At 32.8% G+C, this 22,904-nt stretch overlaps 2 protein-coding genes and 1 pseudogene across 2 annotated transcripts; 2 read left to right on the top strand and 1 right to left on the bottom strand.

Annotated features, from left to right (window-relative positions):
• Positions 1-1,236: 1,236 nt before the first annotated feature.
• Positions 1,237-8,791, bottom strand: LOC149479306 (UDP-glucosyltransferase 2-like). Its single transcript, XM_089707945.1, has 8 exons — positions 8,604-8,791; positions 4,814-4,904; positions 4,047-4,239; positions 3,275-3,472; positions 2,840-3,059; positions 2,385-2,604; positions 1,986-2,205; positions 1,237-1,665 (listed from the first exon to the last, which is right to left on the bottom strand). The coding sequence occupies exons 1-8, from the start codon at positions 8,748-8,750 to the stop codon at positions 1,389-1,391; spliced, it is 1,566 nt and encodes a 521-aa protein (XP_089564071.1). The 5' UTR covers positions 8,751-8,791; the 3' UTR covers positions 1,237-1,388.
• A 1,664-nt stretch (positions 8,792-10,455) lies between these two features.
• On the top strand, positions 10,456-14,562 carry LOC149479305 (UDP-glycosyltransferase UGT5-like; annotated as a pseudogene).
• A 3,221-nt stretch (positions 14,563-17,783) lies between these two features.
• Positions 17,784-22,188, top strand: LOC149479304 (UDP-glycosyltransferase UGT5-like). The gene is made up of 8 exons (XM_089708296.1): positions 17,784-17,927; positions 18,276-18,363; positions 18,636-18,831; positions 19,348-19,545; positions 19,929-20,148; positions 20,280-20,499; positions 20,848-21,067; positions 21,595-22,188. The coding sequence occupies exons 1-8, from the start codon at positions 17,784-17,786 to the stop codon at positions 21,869-21,871; spliced, it is 1,563 nt and encodes a 520-aa protein (XP_089564422.1). The 3' UTR covers positions 21,872-22,188.
• Positions 22,189-22,904: the final 716 nt, after the last annotated feature.

The raw sequence follows: 22,904 nt of genomic DNA, 5'->3' as shown, positions 1-22,904 counted from the left end.
GAGAAAGGTAAAATATATTATCCGATATTTATTCAGACACATAATTTCAAATCTAGTTTCAATTCAATTGTTGCTAGGTGGTTCTGCACAGAGCGAGCAGCCTCGCGAAACAAATGCAGCGCGAAGCAGCTCGGTTAGTGCAGACGTGACTCGGTCGAAAAAAGCGCGTGTGTCGTCATTTTCCTTTCCTATTATTTCCATGTCTACACTGGCCGATCTGTATCGCGCAGAAATTGTTTCATCCTATCCAATGTCCTATCCGCCTATTCACTAAACGTAAATTTGCATCAGTAGCTTGAAAATGAGACGAAATAAGACTATTCGAGGAGGCTCCCTAACATAATTTCTGGCACTGAGAGACCGGTTAGACCGCTACGGTGCTAGACGCTAACACAGCCGTTATAAAGTTGAATATCGCGTGCGCTCTTTCATCGCGTCCGAGCTCGAAACTAAATATCGTAAGTCTCAATTCTTATTTCGTTTATAACTAAAGTAATAAGTAATTGATCTAGAGAAAAAATATCTTGGGATTGGATAGTAAACTATATTTTCTTACTTACATAAATGTTAACCATTTATGTTAGACATAAAGTCCAAGTAAATCTTTAAAAAAAATGTAATAATCCTTAAAAAAGGCATAATTTTTGAATAAAAATGAATCGTGAGAATATGTTACAATTACGTAACTGTCTTGTACGTGGAAAGAAAAAGACCCAATAAATCATTTTGATTGTATGTGTGATTGTTTCAGAATATGCAAATTCACATAAAATTTAGGGAGCCTCCTCTATCTGTATCGTGCCAAATTGTATACAAATTGGAATAGCTTTTCTTAGATGAAAAAGTAAATACTTACCTATGACGATCACAAACTGCACGTTTATCTATTGATATTGCAAAGAAAAATACAGAAATATTTATAACTAGCTTTCCGCCCGCGGCTTCGCCCGCGTTTTCAAAGAAAAACCCGTTCCCGTGGGATTTGCGGGATAAAACCTATCCTGTGTTAATCCAAGTTACCCTCTATATGTGTGCTTAATTTCATTGTAATCGGTTCAGTAGTATTAGCGTGAAAGAGTAACAAACATCCATACATACAAACTTTCGCCTTTATAATAGTATTAGGATAGGTAGTCATGTACATTGTACATGCCACCAAATACGAAATAAAACAACCAAGATTTGTGTAACAATTGTATAATTCTACATAATTATTTTATTGCTAAGCTGAATTTTAGCTATCAGTATTTATATAAAAAAAATTAACAACATCTTTAGTGTGCTCTTAAATTTCTGAATACAGATCGACAAAATAATTGTTTCTTAATTCACACATTATGAGCACAAATTTTCCCAAAAAAAACTAGCTATACTAAAAAATTGTCTATCTAATTGAATTTTTTGTTACCAACAGAAGATATTTTATTATTAGATGAACATAAAATCATTTTAATAAGGCGAATTACAGCTAATAAAACTACTAGGATGATAGCAAACAGGTCGAGATAATATTTCTGGTACCAGGGCATCATAAGCGCGGGAGAGCGTAGATGCGGCGCCCCGCGTGTCTTCACCACGTGGTCTACCCAGTGCAAAAGTTCCGTGCTGGGAGATACCGGGCGATGGTGGTGGACAAAAGATAGCTCTGTGACGCGTTCTCTGTATCTGGGAAATTAACAAAACGATTATGGTTAAGCATAGTAAATGTAGAGCTTGACAAAACATGTTAATCTTATCTTAAGCACATTAGAAAAAAAAAGATCGTAAAAAAATAGATAGATTACTACTATTTTTTGATGCTGCACAGATTACCAAAATTCGTTATTTTTAAACCAGCAGATCGAGGCTAAAAATTAATAACCGTTTGGACACAATATTCATAATAACCTCTACAGATATTGAAAGATGTAAATTACTATAATTTTTTCGTATAAAATCCTCAAGGCTACGTTTAAATTAACAATACGTCGTAAAACAATACTTACTTAGGATTTCCTAGAATTTCAGTGATAGCCGCTTTCAAATTATCTGGTACTTCGTTATCGAATGTAACTTTTATAGCAAAACCCTTTGCTTGAGCTCTTTTAACATTTAAGGCTTGGTCCGCGAACATTGGTATTCCAATTATCGGCACACCAAAATGAAGAGCCTCGGTAGTCGATAACAGACCTCCATGTGTAATGAATAGGACACAATTTGGATGAGCTGAAAATAAATGGAAATAATTTTGCTAATTAGAAGACTAAAAACTTTGATCGGGGAAGCTACAGACTTCTACTCTGAAGTTTTGGTTTTGGCTACTCCCCACTAATAATATTTTAATACTAGATATCATCCTATTTCTATTAACAAGCAATGAACAATTCATAATACATATTTCTTACCTAAAATACTTTGTTGTAGTGCCCATTTTAGTATGTGCACGTTTTTAGGCAAATTTGGTAAGTCCTCCTCAAATTTCCACAAAACAGTTTGCTTCAATTGACTGAACATGTCTAAAAGTCGTTTCTTCAACTCATTTGGCATTGACCGACTCTTTAGCATTGAGCCCATACTGAAGTAGATAACTCCGTTCTTTCCATTGTCCATTATTTCTTGCAAATCCTAAAAAATGTAATATCATCATTATAAATTTGGTACATACCTATTTATTTAAAGCTAGTTCATCACTTTCAATTAAAATCAAAGTTTTAATTTAAAATTAAAAAAATACACTGTATGTATTTATTATTTATACCTATTAAAAGTTGTTGCGTTTCTTTTATTAATCTACTTTCACGACTTAGAAATAGAAAGAAAGCAAATACAATACAATAAGTAACAAAAATATAAGACCAACCTTCGGCAATGGCTTCACAGTTTCATCGATATGATAACCTCCTATGTTTATATGATTTATTGGTAACCGTATAGCTTCTCCAGTAGATACATGGGAGTTACCCAAGATCAAGGAAGCATTATATTTGACTTCTTCATACGGGGGTAAAGCCTGGCCTCGTTTTTGGAACGGTGGTGTAAAAGCGTCTATGTATACTTGATTGTCGCCCGCACGCAGCTGCCTGGAGGAAATTTTATTATTTGTTAAGTTTAACAATTACAAGGATTTAAAAGTGACCCAGAAAAACATTACATTGGCAAATTAATCAGACGGTGCAGCAAATACTTGGGGTACTTGCTCTTTGCTTTCTTGAGACTTTGACAACATATTTTTGGATTGATAAATGAAGAATAATGAGACCCCATTAAATATGGCAACAGATTAGAAATAACCTACCACAGCAAATATTGCGTGTATATTTGCGTCCATAATTCTTGACAGCGCTCCCAAAACGTGAAGGGTGGAACTGCATCAGACTGTACCAGGTCAGCTGCGTATGCTGGATTTGGTGCTTCATCGATCAGGGCTAGCACAAGAGGATGTGGGTTCACTGACGATGACCATATTAGGGGACATTTGAATACTGCTGCAATTCTGTAAGGAAAGATCGAATCTTTAAATATAGACGATAAATTCCTGCAAGTGTAATTGGTTCGGGAAGATAACTTTGTTGAATACGATGATGTATAATAATTGATATACTTAGCAATAGCAAAATTGTCCAATGTTGTTATTAATTTAATTTAAAGATTATTAGAAATATTTCACTCGATGATGCTATACAAGTTGTCCCAGATTTGGTGTTTGGTCAATCTAAAATTTTTTCAGACACTGATTACGTAAGAAATGCTTTGAACATTCCTGATATATTTTTTTATATCATACTCTACATCTGTGACACAAATATAAGAAACTAGCTGCGCTCCGCAGTTTCACCCGCGTGGCTCAGGCTCCTGTTGGTCTTACCGTAATGATATAAATTTTTCAAATCGGACAAGTAGTTCCTGATATTCGCGCGTTCAACTAAACAAACAAGCTTTATAATATTAAGTATAGATTAATTAATAGTCTATAAGATACGATATGTATTTTTTAAATAGCCTCTATCGAATTGAGTATATTTTAATCAAAACAAATATGAAAAAAGGAAGTTAGAACATATACGAACCCAGCATATAACTCATTGTACATCCACTCAGCTATAACAAGATCAAATTTCTCATCCAAATTATTCATAAGGTTTTGTACATTCGGATGATTTACAGTAGCATTGGCTAGAGTGTACATCACCTCCAATATTGTTCGAAGACTGGCCATTTCATTTTCATTGGTTAATATTTTGCTGATATCCAAAAATTCATCTGAAATTATAACATTGAGATCAATAATTATTCTTATTAAATCAATAATATCTAGAAAATAAATAATTTATTATAGATTCGTTTCATTATTTTATCAACACTACTTGCGCCCCGCGGATACACACGCGAAACCACATTCATTATAGTCTAATATCCCACAGCAGGATTAGTGCGTTCATAGTTTTTTTGCTAAAACCAAATTTTGACTGGCAACCCAGTCGATATATTATATTCTCCTAATTATAATTAATATACATAAAATTTTGGTTTTTGCAAAAAAACTATGAACGCACTAACCCTGCGGTGGGATCTTATCACAGGATCTTATAGTATTACATTTTCAAAAAACAAATGGCAAATGTTTGATCACTGACATACATGGTATTATTTTTGTTTATCCGTGATAGCGTAACGGATAGACAGACAAAGTATTATAAGTATTTAATATTAATAAGTACCGAGAGCTTTAAGTTTTAAAACTAAATGCCCTTTACATAAAAATAAATGAAAATCATTTTTTTTTAACTCGTAACAAAATCTTCACGATAATGAAATGTTATAATTAATGGATTACCTTCAGGAAAGTATTTAAAATTAGATTCTAGCAGTATGTGTCGTAGATTTTCAGACTTCATCTTGGCAGGAATGGCAGTGAGGTAAGTGACCTAAAATGGAATAATATAAACTATAAAAATTGGTTTGTCTGTAAAGTCGGTTTACTGATGACGATAGTTGAACGTGACAACGTCCGATTGTGCTTCTTTATCGCTCGTTCCGCGCTCTCGCTTGCACTTCAAGCCTTACATGGAACGCCTCAGAGCGAGGTAACGCCGCATGAGTCATGTTTTTCGTGCGTGCAGCCGGCTCTATCGAATTATAAGACGTTGTCACGTCAAAAAAAAACATAGATAATGCAGGCGTACTATATTATCGTTATCATTATTAATATAATATGTAAACACAATAATTACATTGTAAGTTGTAAGTTATGGTTATCATTTAAACTCGTATAAAAAATTGTGACCTTAAAAAGTCTGTTAAAAAAGAATTGGTTGTCTGTAAAGTCGGTTTACTGACGATAGTTGAACGTGACAACGTCCGATTGTGCTTCTTTGTCGCTCGTTCCGCGCTCTCGCTTGCACTTCAAGCCTTACATGGAACGCCTCAGAGCGAGGTAACGCCGCATGAGTCATGTTTTTTCGTGCGTGCAGCCGGCTCTATCGAATTATAAGACGTTGTCACGTCAAAAATGTGCTTAAAGGAACACTAATCAATATTTTCGTAATTTACTAGTTTTGCGCCCGCGCCTTCGCCCGCTTTTTAACCAATATTCTAAAACCTTCTTCTAGCACTCTATTAAAAAACTGCATTGCGTAGTAACATTAACCTATACATAGAAACAGACAATAAATAACAGGAAGCGACTGCTTCATACAGTCATACTATGTATTGACTAGGTATTGATAATATTATTATCATATTTTCTCATTTTCTAGTACTATTGCTAGGGTGATATTTAAATGATAATAATAAGTTATTTTGTTGCATAAATTGATAAAAATTTACACGTGGTATAGTGAAGTGCTTTTTAAAGTAGAAACAATATATATCTTAGTCTTCTAGTACTATTATAAAGGCGAAAGTTTGTAAGTATGGATGTATGGATGTATGGATGTTTGTTACTCTTTCACGTAAAAACTACTGAACCGATTACAATGAAATTTAGCACACATATAGAGGGTAACTTGGATTAACACATAGGATAGGTTTTATCCCGGAAATCCCACGGGAACGGGAACTATGCGGCTTTTCCTTTGAAAACGCGGGCGAAGCCGCGGGCGGAAATCTAGTTTCTTATATTTTGATTATAATCTACGAGTGCTTTGTCACTACTTATAATATAGTTAAAAGTACTTTTTCTCGAATAAGAATTAGCGTATTCCCAGTTTCGTATTTGGTATTGCGCTAAATAATAACGTATATAGAATTATAAAGAATAATATAATACGAATTTAAAATCCGTTAAAAACTTTTAAATTGCTTAAAACTATATTTATTTTTAAATTAGAGTCTAGTTTTATTAACTGCATTATAAATGAACGAAATGAACTTATATCTCATTTAAATTGTTGACAAAAGTGCTGATGTTGCGCTTGCTTTTGAAGATTTCTTTAGTAGTGTCCCTGCTAGTTTAACTAAGAATTTAAATTCGTCTTCAGCGCTTGCAGAGTCTTTATTGAGGGATCACGTTGCTGAGTGTAACAAATTATTTGAATTGCGACACGTGACTGCTGATGAAATTGTTAAAACTTTTAAAACATTAAATTTAAAAAAAACATGTGATCTCTGGGGTATGTCTGTAAATTTAGTAAATAATATCATAGAAAACATTGCCAATCAACTAGCGTTTATATTTAATCAGTGTTGCGACTGTGGTATATTCCCTGATTTACTAAAGTTTAGCAAAGTTATTCCTTTATTTAAAAGTGGTGACCAAGAAGACAGTAATAACTATAGGCCAATTTCCATATTACCAACTTTGAGCAAAGTCTTCGAGAAACTAATTTTAAACCAATTAAATAGTCATTTTGCATCAAATGGTTTACTGCACGCCAAACAGTATGGTTTCACAAAGGGGCGCTCTACCACTGATGCCGGAGTAGCTCTTTTATCACATATATACAAAGCATGGGAAAATTCAAAGAATGCTTTGGGGATATTCTGCGACCTTTCTAAGGCTTTCGACTGTGTAGAACATTCCACTCTATTACGGAAACTAAATTTTTATGGTATCAAAGGTTTAGCTCAGGATCTCATAGCTTCATATCTTCAGAACAGGGTACAAACCGTTGTCGTTAATGGAGAGAAATCTCGCGGTGCGCCGATTAACATAGGTGTTCCGCAGGGATCTATCTTAGGACCGTTTTTGTTCTTAGTGTATATTAATGACCTACCTTATTATTTGCAGGATATGTGTGAAATAGTACTGTTTGCAGATGACACCTCATTAATTTTTAATGTGGATAGACATGACACAAATGTTGACGAAGTAAACTCTGCTCTTTTACGCATATCCAATTGGTTTAATGCTAATAATTTACTATTAAATACAAAAAAAACAAATTGTGTAGAATTTATCCTCCCAAATGTAAAAAAGGTGAAAAGGAATATTATTTTAAACGGGGAGGTATTATACCCTGTGGAATCGACTGTTTTTCTTGGTTTGACATTAGATGAGAAGCTTCAATGGGGGGCCCATGTTACCACCACCGCTGCTAAGCTCAGCTCAGCTGCATATGCAGTTAGAAGAATAAGGCATCTCACCGATGAAGAAACGGCTAGATTGGTTTACTTTAGCTACTTTCATAGCATAATGTCCTATGGAATTCTGCTATGGGGCAGGGCTGCAGATATAGAAACTATATTTATATTACAGAAAAGAGCCATACGCTCTGTATATAATTTGCGTGCTCGAGACTCACTAAGAGATCTCTTTTAAGAATACTGGTATCCTTACTGTACCGTCGCAGTATATATTTAATAATATTTTATATGTACATAATAACGCTTACTTACATACAAAAGTAGGAGATAGACATTGTTATGACACAAGAAACAGAAATAAAATTGAAATGCCATTATTCCGGCTAGCTAAAGTTAAAAATTCATTTATGGGCCAAGGTATACGCTTTTACAACAGAATTCCTCATAATATTAAAGAGTTTAGTAGTTCTTTTAAATCTTATATAAAAAATGTACTTGTCAAGAGAGCCTATTACAGTATTAAGGAATATATGGAAGATAAAAACCCATGGAGGGTTGTCGCGTAAAAACCACAGGACAGTTCTTTGGTATATTATGATAATATATTATGATATTACATATGTAATTTGTAAAATTGTAAATCTGACATGATTAAAAAGAGCAACTATAGAGTTTCTTGCCGATTCTTCTCCGTAGATACTGCTTTCCGAATCGGTGGTAAATGTTAAAACATGTACTTAATGACGTTTCAAAAGTGCTTCTAGAAGAAGTCTAATTGAATAAATAAATGTTTGAGTTTGAGTTTTGAGTTTAAAAGCATCAAAAATATGTCGTCTAACAGAATTCAACTATTCCAAAAAATAATAGAATATAATAAAGAAGCTTTTCCTCAAAAAATATTGAACACGCTTCAGAAATAGATAACGATTAGCGAGTTTATAAATATAACAATGTTTCGTCTACCTCTAAATATCTAATATTCAATTAAACCAATCCAGAAATACAAAAGATTCGTGTATTAATATTTAAAGAATGTATTATGTATCTAAATTTCCAAATATTTTATAATTCATGCGTCAAAATTAAAAAAAAAACGATACCTCATGCCCAGCGTTGACCAAATATCGTACATATCCTTCTCCCAATATAGAGTGGCTTTTTCCAGGCAACGGAAAAATCACTAACACTTTATATGCACTACAAAGTTCACATAACAAATAAATAAACACCAAGCACTTGAGAGACATGGTCACAATCACATGTGCTATGTCTTAAACAAATCTTGGCTATTGAAATGACTTTATTTATAGAAACAAATATCCTATGAGTGTGAAAGTACATGAGTATATATGTATTTTAACGCGGTTGCGTGTGTAATGTGTATGTACCTACTAATTTTTGTTACACGTTATTTTTTAACAAGTAACTCATATTTTTATTCTTATCTAAGGTCATGCAAATATTAATGTTCGTTCAGTCAAAACAACTAAAACTCAATTGATTTGATAGTCGGATATCAAATTGCGGATGTTTTTTATCTACTTTACTATATAGTATGATTGTAGACCTTGTGACCTTTTACCGTATACATGAATTTGTTATATAATATTGTTTAATCTATAGTAATAAAGAGATAGGAAGAGCGGCAGTTTTTGATATCTGCATTCTTATAATATGCTGGATACCTAGGAGAGGTCCAATCACGTAATATTAAAAGACTTTTAATAAAATATAATATAAATTATACAACTAACAAACTGAAAGAAAACAGTAAACGTAGTCTGAATTCTGAAAGTGACAACCCAATACCTGTAAAAATCTTTAAACATATCTATAAAAAAAATTATGCTCAACGTACAAAAATACAAACATACTATACTCATAGAATAGCATTATTGTGATACAATCAAGAGCCTACTTATGTCATTTGAAATACTTATTACCTGTGCTTATTACTGACAATTGACAAAATACATATTGCGCAAATAGACACGGAAACAATATTGTTAAATTATGAAATAAATACAGCCTTTGGATCAAAGGGGTAATTTACTTATGTAATACACATAGCTGACCTTAAAGTATGACGACAAAGTTTAATTGTCTACATGTTTATCATGAGCTTAAAAGGTCCGACCGCACTAGGCGTAACTGCCCGGCAGTATAGCGACGCGACGCAACACAGCTTTCTATGAAAGTGTAGGTATGATGTACTACGCGACACCGAAACTACGCGCCACGACCAAATTTGTCAAATCGGCAAATGTGTCGCACCGTGAAGCGTCACGTAGTTACGGCTAATACGGTCGGACCTTTTATGGTAAAAATGTTACGGATCATGATACCACAGTTTTTTTTTAATAGGTCCACCAAACTGGACATAGCACTACAAAAATAGAAATGGTTATTCTATGATACATCACAAGTAATAGGTGCTAGACCTTCTAGAGGTGAACACAGCCTGCAATAATGTACGCGAATACATAGATATTTACATTATTACCATATTAACATAATTTAGAAAAATAACATTTTGGATTAATTTAAATACAATATTTATACAATTTTGAAAACTAATTTTTTAAATGAATTGAGGGGATGATAGAGGTTACTAATTAGTTACTACTTAAGAATGATACCCTAGGTGCAAGTTGCGTAGTAGGTACCTAAAACAATATAGGTAGGTAATTATAATTTTTGAAGCTTTAAAAATTCAGAAGTTAAAAAGGAGGCTGGGGTATATATTGTGTCGTGATTTATATGTTTAGGATAAGTAATAAAGTTGAATTGTAAAACTTTCTTGAAAATCTTTTTTCAAGGAAGGAATCGCCATAGAAATATGGCTCATTGACCTACTTGCTATTTATTTGTTTCTTCCTATTAATATTATTGTTTATTTTGATAAAAGAAAGTGAACGGTATAATCTAATCGGCTTATAAATAGAATAAAACATGACATTGGTAAATATTGTGTAATTTTTGAAAGTCCGATATGAAATGGTGCATCTACCTTTTAATCACGTTGATACCTAAATAAAACTTGGTTTTAAGGAAATGGTGAATAGTCATTTATCATTTTATAAACCGAGATAAAACTAACTGAGATATGTAGGTATTTACATAGCACAATTTGAATTAAAAGTTGCTGAGTCATGTAAATGGTTATCATGACAATAAATATTAAAAAAAAACAATAATAAAAAATCTATATTTGCTGAATCATCCGATACGCATAACATCAGCATCATCTGATATCTATTTGTCATAAAAAACTGGTTAAACCACAACATTATTTGTTTTAAATACATTTTTTTTTTTCACAGAATTTAAAGAAAATCCTGGACAACGCAGAGCACGGTGTCATTTATTTCAGTATGGGAAGTAATTTAAAGAGTAAATTCTGAAAAAGTGAAACAAGGTCTATTGAAGATGTTTGGTTCTCTCAAATATTCAGTAAAAGGGAAGTTTGGAGCAGAATTGCCTGGCACACCGAGCAATGTACACATTGTACAATGGGCACCACAAAATATAATTTTAGGTAAGATATTGGTAAATATCTAGTGGTTGAATACTGATTTTCTTTTTCTTCTTTCTGTGCTATACTTAAGATGAAGACCTTATCTCAAAAATTAAAAGTATAAATATAAACTTGCACAAATAATTCTGTGGTGTTTGGTATATACCTCGTAAGTGCAAAAATGGCCATTTTTTGTTTTCTGGCCATCTATACTGATAAAAACGTCCTCTTTCGTTTGGTCTATGTCACATAAGCCTACTGATAGTAGAAATACCTTAAATAGGTTGTATCAAAACCCCTTAAGTACAAAAAAAAATATTTTTATTTGATACAAATATATTAATATAACTTAACATAGACTTGTAAAACGAATACTCAATCAACGAACGGCCATTTACAACGTAAGAGCACTTAACATAATTAGACCAAACTTGAATAACTATTATCATCACTTAACTTATTTGTACCAAATCAAATAAAATTATTTGTGAACTTAACAGGTCTTCTCCCTTACTTAAATATAACGTTATTTGGCACATAGTTTAAGAAACATGCATGTGATGCAAGATCTCTTAGACTTAGTGTGTTCAGAAACGTTTACCAATCTTTAAATCGATTTAAAGATTGGTAAACGTTTAAAAAGCCAAGTAACGATACCTACATGCACAAGGTTTGATTCTTTGTCTCTTCAAATTCATTCTTTCGTGTCAGATTAGAATAGATTTAGAAAAATCGGAGCATAAGGCAACATTTCACTATGAAACTAAAAGATAAAAGCTGTTTGTTTACAGATTCCAAATTTAACTGCATCTGTAGCCTTTTATAAAATAAACTTTGGACTTTTAATTTAAAAATCCGCAAAGTTACTACTAAACGAATATTCCATTATGTTATGTATGAAGGAATAGCTCATAGAGGTGCGGATGAAATCGCATCATGCTTATGGCATTTTATTAACGGTTTGGCAGAAGAAGTAGAGTAGCTTATTTTATATTCAGTGTTGTCCAGGTCAAAAACGGTATAATATCTTGCCTGTTAAGCAGATATTGAAAGATTCATTCAAAAAAGAAACAGCACCATCTCCGTTCCCCGAGATAAATGAAAATGACCAGCAATCGCCATGATGTAAAATTAATAAATGAATCTGACTTCTTTCCATTTTCGAAACTATTGACTGCTACTCATTTTATCAAAAGAAATACTGCAACAGACAAAACTACATTAGGTTAGAACTGTATTTTCTGGTTGATGTATGAAAAGTCTAATGACGTAGATTTTAAATACTCTTTGAGTGAAAATGAAGAGTTTCTGTATTTCTGGTTTAAGAGAACTGAGAAAAGAGAGAAGTCTCCGAAGTGGCTTTGCCATTGGCCTTTAATGAGCCTATCAATATCGATGCTCTGAAATTCAAAGATCTCTTAGATCTCCTGCCAATAATTGATCCAATTTATGATGATTATTTCAAATCATTGTCTCATGGTCCGACTAGAAACAATCTTATGACTTTCAGTGACAGTGATGAGGACTATGAATGAATGTTGTAGTGGTACGTTTTACAAACAAATTTTATTTGACTTGATCCAGCTCGTAACTATTTGCAGGGTAAGGGCATCTTCTCACAAGGAGAAGGCATGAGCAGTAATCACCACGCTTGCTCACTGCTGGTTGGTGATTTCAGACCAAAATCCCGGTTGCCATCACGATGTTTTCCTGTTATTAGAAATGATGATGTTTTCTTGCTATAGATGATGCATCTCTGGTTGTTAGAGAATCTACTTATGCATCCGAAAAAGACACATTGGTACATGTCGGTTGCTGGGATCAATCCCGCAGCATCTAGCACGGCAGGCAAGCGAACTACCGTGACTTCTGAACCACACACACACACACACACACACACACACACACACTACTTTTAGGATTTTACTTTGTAGAGAGAGTATCAGAGAATTGAATATTGCACGAAAATCACAATATTTCCTGGCTTTTTTATGAGTACTTATTTGTGGCAAATCACACTCCTATTCGTTTTTGTTTTTATATATGGTTAAATATGGGTTAAATCTATTTGTATTTATGTCTCCGTCGAAAAAAAAAATGAAAAATCCTTTCCATTAAGGTAAAAATAGGAATAAATACTAATAAAGAGTACAAATAAATATGCTCTAATCCACTTAAGTACACACGTTTTAGACATTTTCACATCATTTTCACATTTTTTTCTTTTGGTACAAACATGTTAAGTAACAATTACTCTTGAACTAGAACATTTTTTTTATTTTTTTTGTAAGTGTTCAAAACTTGAACATAATAGACATTTAAATATCATAAATTTGTTTTACTCAAGAGTTTATTCCGATCTGTAGCAACAGGGTAGCAACCGTGAAAACTTTCAAACGCTCATACTCAAAAATCACCAATTTGCACTTAAGTGGTACGTACCAAATACCACAGAATTATTCTCTCACCACAGCTTTTTATGATATAAACTACTTACGAGCATATTGTTATTTAATAAATTAAGTTAAGCAATGCGAAAATTAAGCCTTTCTTAGCCAGAGATGGTAGTGTTCATTTGATTTTAAACGATGAATTACAGAACTTTACTAAAAAATATACGAGTCAAATAATTAAAAAAGATTAAATCCATACTAAATACACCCCTATTTTATTTCCAGCTTATCCAAAATGCGTTCCCTTCATCACGCAAGCAGGTATTCTCTCCATGACTGAAGTCATCCACCACGGCAAGCCAATTATTGCCATACCAGTATTTGCTGACCAGTTTGTGAATGCCAAAACAGCGGTACAAAAAGGTTTTGGGATTGAAGTGACACTATCCTACAATATGCCCAATGATATTAGAAACGCTATTTACGAAATTTTCAAAGATTCAAAGTATGTATCTTTCAGCTATACGTTCTGAAATAGATTTCGATTTTTCGAATATAAGATGGAATATTCAATTTTATAAACTTCTCCATATAATATCTATCATGAAAAAATATCATACGTAAATTGTTAAGTAATTGATGGACGTATACACTGCATGCGGTTCGTCCTGGCTTCGCCGTGGTACATATCATAAAGCCTTATTATAGCACTCAGGGCTCAAGTTAAAATGCAATGATGTGAGAATTTTTGAAATCGGTGTAGTCTTCTTGAGATTTATGCTTAATTTTATTAACAGTACTGTATACAGATATACTTTACTATATAGATTTATTTTAGATAATCTTATTACAAATCCCTGATTGAATAATTCTTCTTTCAGATATCCCAACAGAGCCAAAGAGCTCTCTGCAATCTACCACGACAGACCAATGACTGACAAGGAGCTGGTGCACTGGGTGGAACACGTGGTGAAGACCCGTGGGGCTCCACACTTGAGGTCACCAGCATTGCACGTACCCTGGTACAAGAAAATGTACTTAGACCTGGCTGGTTTATTATTAGCAATATTTATAGCTATTGTTATTGTTATTAAGAAAGTTGTATCGTATTGTAAGAAACCCAAATGTGATATGAAAAAGAAACAATAATGTAAATAGTGAATAATGTAGATATTAATGTAATGAATGGATAATAATTTATGGTTGTAATGTATGGGATGCGTGTAAATAAGGTGTAAATAAAAAATTCAACTTTTAAAGCTGAGTTTTATTTAGCAACTGTCCTTGCTTACTTCACTGAGCTTATAATGTAGTTATTTGACATAATATTATATAACATTAACAAATAAATATAGCCATTGTTTTCATTTTCATTTTTTTATTGTTTCCGTAAATATTGAGATAACCCGTAAACTGACAAATAATAAACCCAACCTGATTTATCTCTACTTTTTTGCCTCATGTATCTTGAGCGGTAAATAATCCTTATCAAAACTATAGGTATGAACGATTCATTCCATTGGCAAAGTAACATATACTTCGCCACGATAAACATACATACATTTTTAATGTTTTGCTATATTATGTAGTTCCACTAGTCAACGAGTAGAATATCTAACAGTGAAATATTTTTTCAAATCGGACCCGTAGTTCCTGAGATTATCACGTTCAAGCAAACAAACAAACTCTTCAGCTTTACTAAATCAGCTAATATTAGTATTCTTAGATTTTATAGTTCTACAGGTCAACAAGAATTCCGTCTTCATATCTTGTTCAGATACGAGTTGCTTATTATTGTGTAATAATGAAAATCATACACTTAAATTTAATATTATAAACAAATACGTTAGTCATATCTGATAGACGTTAATCTTATTATAAATGTTTTGCATAATCATCATGACTTATACAATACGAATTAATAACAACTACGCTCCTAATCAGTTTTTGACCTCAGTTTTTCATTGACAAACAAATTGTTTCAAAAATAATCTGCAGTGATTGGTACTAAACACCTATGAAACGACTCGACTGATTTAAATGATTTTTTTGTGTATTTTATAAGTATGAGAATAAGTCGTCAAATATACCGTAATAAGAGTACCCCTGTACCCTGTTAGAACGATAGGCAATCGTTCTATCAGATACCTAAGTTAGATAATATTAATACTTTTAAAAAGTATAGTTTGTTCATCACAAATAAGAGTAACATAATAATATTGTATGATGGCTTTCAAACGAATGATATTTATGAAGATTTGAGGAACAACCAAGACTTGCCACAGGTGAATTATTATTTTATTATGTACAGACAATGTTTTATTAAATACTAGCTTTCCGCCCGCGGCTTCGCCTGCTTTGTCGAAATCCTAATAAAATATATACTAAAACCTTCCTCTTGAATCATTCTATCTATTAAAAAAACTGCATCAAAGTCCGTTGCGTGGTTTTAAATATTTAAGCATACATAGGGACTTAGAGACATAGAGACAGAGAAAGCGACTTTGTTATACATATACTATGTACCTAGTGATTATGTATTTGTTTATAAAAATATTAAATTTGCATGCATGCTATAAGCATAGCTATAAGGTGGCGAAAAACTGTGACAAATTGGGTAATATTTTAAGATCTAGTAAAACCACATGTAAAACAATAAATTAATTAAATTAATTCAAATTACATGTTGTTTATTAATACGGAATCCCAAAAGAATGTTATAAATTATAATTTATAATATATACCTACTACCGATAGGAATCAATCTATAATCTAACTGAATGACTCAGCCAATTTTTTTATTTGAGGTGTTGAAGTGGTTGTAGTCAGAATATTACCTATGTGAAATAGCATAGGGGCATAATAAAATTAAAAGCTCTATTTATTGATATTAATTCCTAGTAAAAAAATATCCTACTTATTTATAATATTTTGCTCTTACCCCGAATATAATTTATACCGTACCTAATAATTTAACATAATATACAATAATGTCGGTAATTTATTTAGAATCGGTTTTAAAGGATATCTCAAAAAGAAAAACACAGTTTATTAATCACAGTTCTTCAATCTTGTAAGCATTTAGAGTTAATCAGTTTTATTTGAATAAGTTTGAAATTTGAATGTTACCTACTACATATTATTATGTGATAATATTAACATGCTTTTATTAGCTTCACATGTATGTTTGTATGTAACCGACTCCTTTAGGCTCGATTTTGACCCACGTTAAACGAACAGATTTAATACAAACTATGTACACTTGTCAAGAATCCGTGACAATAAAATCATGGGCTTAAATATGTTTAGTTTAGTTTTTATTTTTTTAATGTTTTATTTATAAAACTATTACAATATTTAATTGTAAATCCGTAGTACTATTACAGGTTTCCGAATTCCGTCTGAACGATAAAAGCGGCCAATTTAAATACCTTTCCAGTTCTGACCTTCAATAAGTTTGGGGGCCATTTTTTAAGGTCCTCCGTAGTTTAACCTATAATATGAACGTGCATACACGTCTTACAATAACGTAAGATAATTATATAATGTTTCTAGTATAGGTGTTAATACAAATTCTAAATATTAATGTCTAGACTGATACAAGTTTATTGAAGTTTTTCCTCTTACACCGGTAAGCATTTTTATAAGTACATTAAGTTTTGTTAAATTTTTATTATAAAAGTGATAAAACTTTTAAGGTTGGATATTTGAAATACATAAATAATTAATACTTCTGTCCTTGCTTCTGTCACTTTCCGCGTAGATTCGTCTGCGTAATCAGAGTAAATTGCCATGGGATACGCCCTGTATAAATAAAAATGCCTAATAATTGAATTTGTGTATAAAAACAATAATATATCGATAATATATCAAAATTATTAATTAATATCATACCTAGCTGATATGACTCATTATGATGTCCGGCGTATTAATTGATTTACAATATTTTATTCTTCAAACAAGAAATAAATACAAACAAACAAAAACAAGAAATAAGCTGTATTACAAAAAAGGCATCGTTTGTACAAGAGGCGGCCTTATTGCTAAAGCACAATATCTACCAGGCAACATAATAGGAAATGAAATGTATCTATCAAGTTCACGGTTCAAGTAGGGATCTACTGCAAAAAATAAAGACCCTTTTCTGATACCCATTACCTCCTGAAAAATATTGTATTGTAAGTAAATACTTCTGTATAGCCCATATTCTAGGTTCCCGACCGCGGCTTCGTCCTCGTGGTGCGACTATACCTTAACAAATTGTTAACACAAAAAAAACACAAATAAGAAATAAAAAAAACACTTTGATAATATTGAAAACCACCCGACTATTTAATCTCTGATTCTTTCTTTCTCTCTTCTTTCAGAATATGCTTCGTCATTTCTTCCTGCTGGCGGCTCTGCTGGCGCTCAGCGATTCATACAAGATCCTGGTTGTGTTCCCTTTTCCTGCCAGGAGTCACTCCATACTTGGTGATGGAGTAGTAGATGCTCTAGCTAAAAATAATCATGAGGTAACTATTCGTATTTGACAAATACTGAGCACACCTAATTTCGAATTTCAGGTGAAATGTGCAAAATCAATTTTAAATCATCAAGCTAAATTAGGTTATAGCAGTTGTATAAACAGTAATAGACTACATCATTTGAAGAATGCATCCTAATTAAACTATGCGTCAATTTTTTTAACTATAAGAAAAAGAAATGGATCTGACGTAATAATATTAGTTCATACTTATAATAAAACTCAGAAACATAATGTATTAAACCTAACCCTGATTATTTTAGGAATAGAAATAGTATATGATGTTCTTGAGATCTTCATAATATATGTATACTGCATATTTAATGTTATCTTTCAGGTAACACATATAACTACATTCCCTAGAAAGAAAAACGTGTCCAACATTAGAGAAATAGATGTCAGCGAAAACTTAAAATTATTACCAGGTAACTATTTTCAAGTATTAGCAATACTACTATTCTATTATAACTATGTTTATAGTATTCTTATCACATAAAGCAAGATTTCAAACATACTTTAAATATTATATCCCTCCATGTAATTGTATATAAACTTCATTGCATTATTATTCCATATTATTCTAAATCGACAATATTCTGCTTAGAGGTACCACTTTTTTCGATTTGGTATTATTGACTGCAATATATTTCATTTACTTCCAAATAAATATTCTTATTCTCAATTCTTATTTATTCAGATACCATGCGAAAGATCGTGGACTCTTTATTAAACAACACCTCGCGTGATATAAACATATCAGAATTTGTTGCCACTACAGCCAAAATATTGACTCAAACGTTAGAGAACAAAGCATTGCAAAGCCTCGTTAACGATCCAAAAGTACAATTTGACGTTGTTGTCGTGGAATGGTTTTTCAATGAGGCTTTATCTGGGTAAGAAATTATTACTAAGTATTGTTACATTTATGACTAGCTGCGTTTCGCGGTTTCACCCGCATAGGTCCGCTCCTGTTGGTCTTAGCGTAATGATATAGCTATCCTTGATAAATGGGTTATCTAGCACCGAAAGATTTTTTAGTTGCTGAGATTCCGCTTTATAATATTAGTAAGTATAGATTAGTATGAGTAGGTATATAAGTACAGCTTTGCACTGCTTCTATATTAAAAACCACCCACTCAATCTGTGAATATGTTATTTGTAACTTTTCATCAATAATTGGTCCATATTTTGGTAAATTTAACTTTCCCACTTAGAAACGCTTGTAAAGAGTTTCACGAAGATTATTCCTATTCCTAATTATTTTTACTCACACTCCAACTCAAACATTTATGCATTCAACTAGACTTCCTACAGAAGCGCTTTTGAATCGTTAACTACAAAATCAAAAGCCAAATACCAAAGCCGTCAAGAAAGTGTAGTGTCTTTTAATACAATTAGCTATGTTTCAGATTATCAGCAGTATTCAATTGTCCCTACATCTGGGTGTCTTCCGTGGATCCTCACTGGAGAGTGCTAGCTCTGGTTGATGAAATGCCCAACCCTGCGTTCACTCCTGACATGATGTCCACTTATGTGCCACCATTCACTTTCCTGCAACGTGCACGAGAATTGGCAATACAAGCAATAGGACTGGGAGCTCAATATTTGTAAGTACTTTTCAAACTAGCTGCGCTTCGCGGTTTCACCCGCGAGGCTCCGCTCCTGTTGGTCTTAGCGTAATGATATATAGCCTATAGCTTTCCTCGATAAATGGGCTATTTAGATAGCTCTATATGGCTATTTAGATCGGTGTTAGCACCGAAAGAATTTTTCAAATCAGACCAGTAGGTACTTCCTGAGATTAGCGCGTTCAAACAAACAAATAAACAAACTCTTCAGCATTATAATATTAGTATAGATTTACCAAATCCTGAAACACACACACACACACAGCATATTACAGTATGATCGTTAGCCGACTTAAAGCTCTAACTACTATAGATATTATACTATTCATTAATGATATTAATTAGTCTATACCTTTTCACAGCATACTCAATAACCTGCAACGTAATACATACCAGAATTCGCTAGTACCGCTCATTGAGAAGCGTGGTCATAAAGTTCCACCGCTTGAAGCAGTTCTTTACAATGCTTCTCTGTTGCTGAGTAACTCCCACCCGTCTATGGGAAGAGCTTTGAGCTTACCCCAAAATGTTAAGGCCGTTGGTGGCTATCACATAGGCCGTAGTGTGAAACCCTTGCCTGATGTGAGTGTAAATCCAATATTACTACTATTTACTAAATACCTATTACTTTTACATGGCAAATAGGCAATGGTACATATATTATATTTGTGTGTACGTTTTATCTATTTCATACCCCTCCTTAACATTTATAGGACCTGAAGAAATTACTCGATAATTCCAAGAATGGCCTAATTTACTTCAGTTTAGGCAGCAATGTCAAAAGTGCATATTTACCAGACAAAGTGAAACGTGGTCTATTGAAAATGTTCGGTGCTCTGAAACAGACTGTATTGTGGAAGTTTGAAGAAGACATGCCTGATATTCCTTCTAATGTTCACATAATGAAATGGGCTCCACAACCAAGTATTTTAGGTAACTTGTGATGTTCTCGCCAGATAGATTGTCAAATATAACTCTGTGCTTAAAACATCTCTTTTCGTAACCTGTGATGATCAGAGATCTTTTTTTGTTATACTCCTTTAATAACTCAGGCCCCGGAATCACAGACACAATAGAAAATCTATTGTTCGGGGCTTAATGGGTTAATTATTTTATAATAACATTTAATTAGTCAAGAACTCAATACTTTAGTATTAAAAGCAAGAGCTAACTTTTAATTTTCTATCCTATCCCACAAATAGAAATTTATTTCACCAAATTGACTTGTTCTCATTGATGAAAAACTTTCTGTTACTGAAACTAACCTCACATTAATTTCAGCTCATCGAAATTGCATCATCTTTATCACCCACGGTGGTCTACTTTCAACAACCGAAGCTGTCCATTTCGGAAAGCCTATTATTGCTATTCCGATATTTGGAGATCAGTACACGAATACTAAGCGAGCAATTGAAAATGGTTATGCCCTACAAGTTCAGCTAACAATGAATCTTGCAGATGATCTTAAAGCTGCTCTTGAAGAAATGCTATCAATCCCAACGTAAGTATACTCTCTTTCATATAAAATGACTAGGCGAATCGGAAGTAAGCAAAAAAAAATTGGTTGTTTGTCAAGTAGGCTTACGATCGAGATGTTTACGTGATAACGTCTTATTGGTGGCGCTCGAGATGAGACGGGAGATCGGTCCGTCTCTCTTTCGTTATACCTGCGATCGCGCTCGTAAGGTTTTGGTGTGACACAAGTTTCTGAACATGTCACCCGACTAAAACGATTTTAAAAACGTTATCACGTCAAAAAGTAAAGAAGTAGATTTGAATATAAGATTTTTTACGCAGGTTCACTAAAATAAAATTGTTATTTTAAATGTGAACATACGTTACTAATCAACCATCATTTTAGCAACAGGAGATATAGATGTCAAATCTGTGATAAATCCGTGTAAAAGTGGAATAATGCAAAAATCATTCAATTATGTTTCCTCATGCTTAAGTAATAAAGCGTAAATATCACGACTTATTTAATATATTTAAATATCATTTCCTAAACAGAATTTGTTTTAATTTCAGGTACAGCATAAAAGCTAAAGAACTATCAGTGATATACCACGATAGACCAGTGACTCCCGACAAGGAGCTGGTGCACTGGGTGGAACACGTGGTGAAGACCCGTGGGGCTCCCCACTTGAGGTCACCAGCATTGCACGTACCCTGGTACCAGAAGCTTTATTTGGACCTGGCTGCTGTATTACTATCCATAATTGCGATTATTATAATTGGTGTTAAGAAGGTGATATCTAATTTTAGAAAGGATAAGAATAAGACGAATAAAAAGAAGAATCAATAGAAATATGAATTGTATAGTTTTTTTATGAGTGCACTAGCTTTCTGTCCGCTGCTTCGCTCGAGTACCCAAAACAAATTCCCATGGAATGAGATATTTAACCAAGGCATAAAGTAGCTATGATTGTCACTCTCTAGCCTCCTAACTATCTTTAGACACAATCACATTTATAATAATTTTGAAAGTGGATGATTATGTAAAAAATAAGTTTTGCGATATTCAGCTGAGTATGGCCAAATAGATAGACAACAAGCAAGTAATTGTTTCGAGGGAATTTAAGGCAGGCTTTAGGCAGTTAATAGCATATTCATCGTAAAATGTGAATACATATTATTTGTATAATTGAAGTGAAACTTCTTTGTCGGGGTTGGAAAAAAATTTTGTGTAACATTTTTTCGTTACGCGTGACATTTTTCCGTTACGCGCCATCTTTTTCTTAGTGGTAGGGACCACGCGTGATTCGACGTATTTCTGTGAAGTAAATAGTAAATAAGTAAATAAAGCATATTGTAAATTATTTTAATAAAAATAAGGTCATAAAGAAGTTTCACTTTTTACGTGTGTACCTACCTACACTAGTACCTACATGCACACATTTTTTTTTTTTTATTTATTACATACATGGTCAAGAAAAAATAATTTACGTGTTTGTAATTTGTATGTAAGGGATTCAATTTGTTTATGAAATGTTTCTATTAGATACAAATAAACATTGTGTTTAACCAACGATGCTTTTTATTCTTGTAAACCCGAAACCCGTTCGTTCAGCGAAATTTTATCATTAGAAGAACCATATAAATATTTAAGAAGATTATTATTTGGTATTTGAAACTATAACTGCAGCCTTAAGGCTGCAGTCTAGCAAAATTGCGTTTTCAACAAGTTATTTGACAATTTTTTCCCGGCTAATGAAATGATAAACTGAATTTTTTTTTCTTGTTTATCAATTAGTGTTATATACGCAATGCGCGTGAATTTTTTCACATTTATAAAGTTACTTTATGTTACCTTAATCAGGCCTTCAAGATAAGTCTCT

Source organism: Colias philodice, chromosome 20, assembly GCF_061535455.1.
Source record: "Colias philodice isolate Cphi_HAF_F1 chromosome 20, ilColPhil1 Martin Lab GWU primary, whole genome shotgun sequence".
NCBI classification, from domain to species: domain Eukaryota; kingdom Metazoa; phylum Arthropoda; class Insecta; order Lepidoptera; family Pieridae; genus Colias; species Colias philodice.
The sequence above is the reverse complement of the archived record's forward strand: the minus strand, read 5'-3'. Positions and strand labels throughout refer to the sequence as shown.

What these genes read in the sequence shown, in the direction of transcription:
- LOC149479306 (XM_089707945.1), bottom strand. Translation starts at nt 8,750, where the DNA reads ATGTCTCTCAAGTGCTTGGTGTTTATTTATTTGTTATGTGAACTTTGT. An exon ending in ACTACAACAAAGTATTTTAG is followed by an intron (nt 2,206 to 2,384) that starts GTAAGAAATATG and finishes ATTTATTTTCAG; the next exon opens with CTCATCCAAATTGTGTCCTA. An exon ending in GAAATTCTAGGAAATCCTAA is followed by an intron (nt 1,666 to 1,985) that starts GTAAGTATTGTT and finishes TTAATTTCCCAG; the next exon opens with ATACAGAGAACGCGTCACAG.
- LOC149479304 (XM_089708296.1), top strand. Translation starts at nt 17,784, where the DNA reads ATGCTTCGTCATTTCTTCCTGCTGGCGGCTCTGCTGGCGCTCAGCGAT. An exon ending in TAGCTAAAAATAATCATGAG is followed by an intron (nt 17,928 to 18,275) that starts GTAACTATTCGT and finishes GTTATCTTTCAG; the next exon opens with GTAACACATATAACTACATT. An exon ending in GAAATGCTATCAATCCCAAC is followed by an intron (nt 21,068 to 21,594) that starts GTAAGTATACTC and finishes TTTTAATTTCAG; the next exon opens with GTACAGCATAAAAGCTAAAG.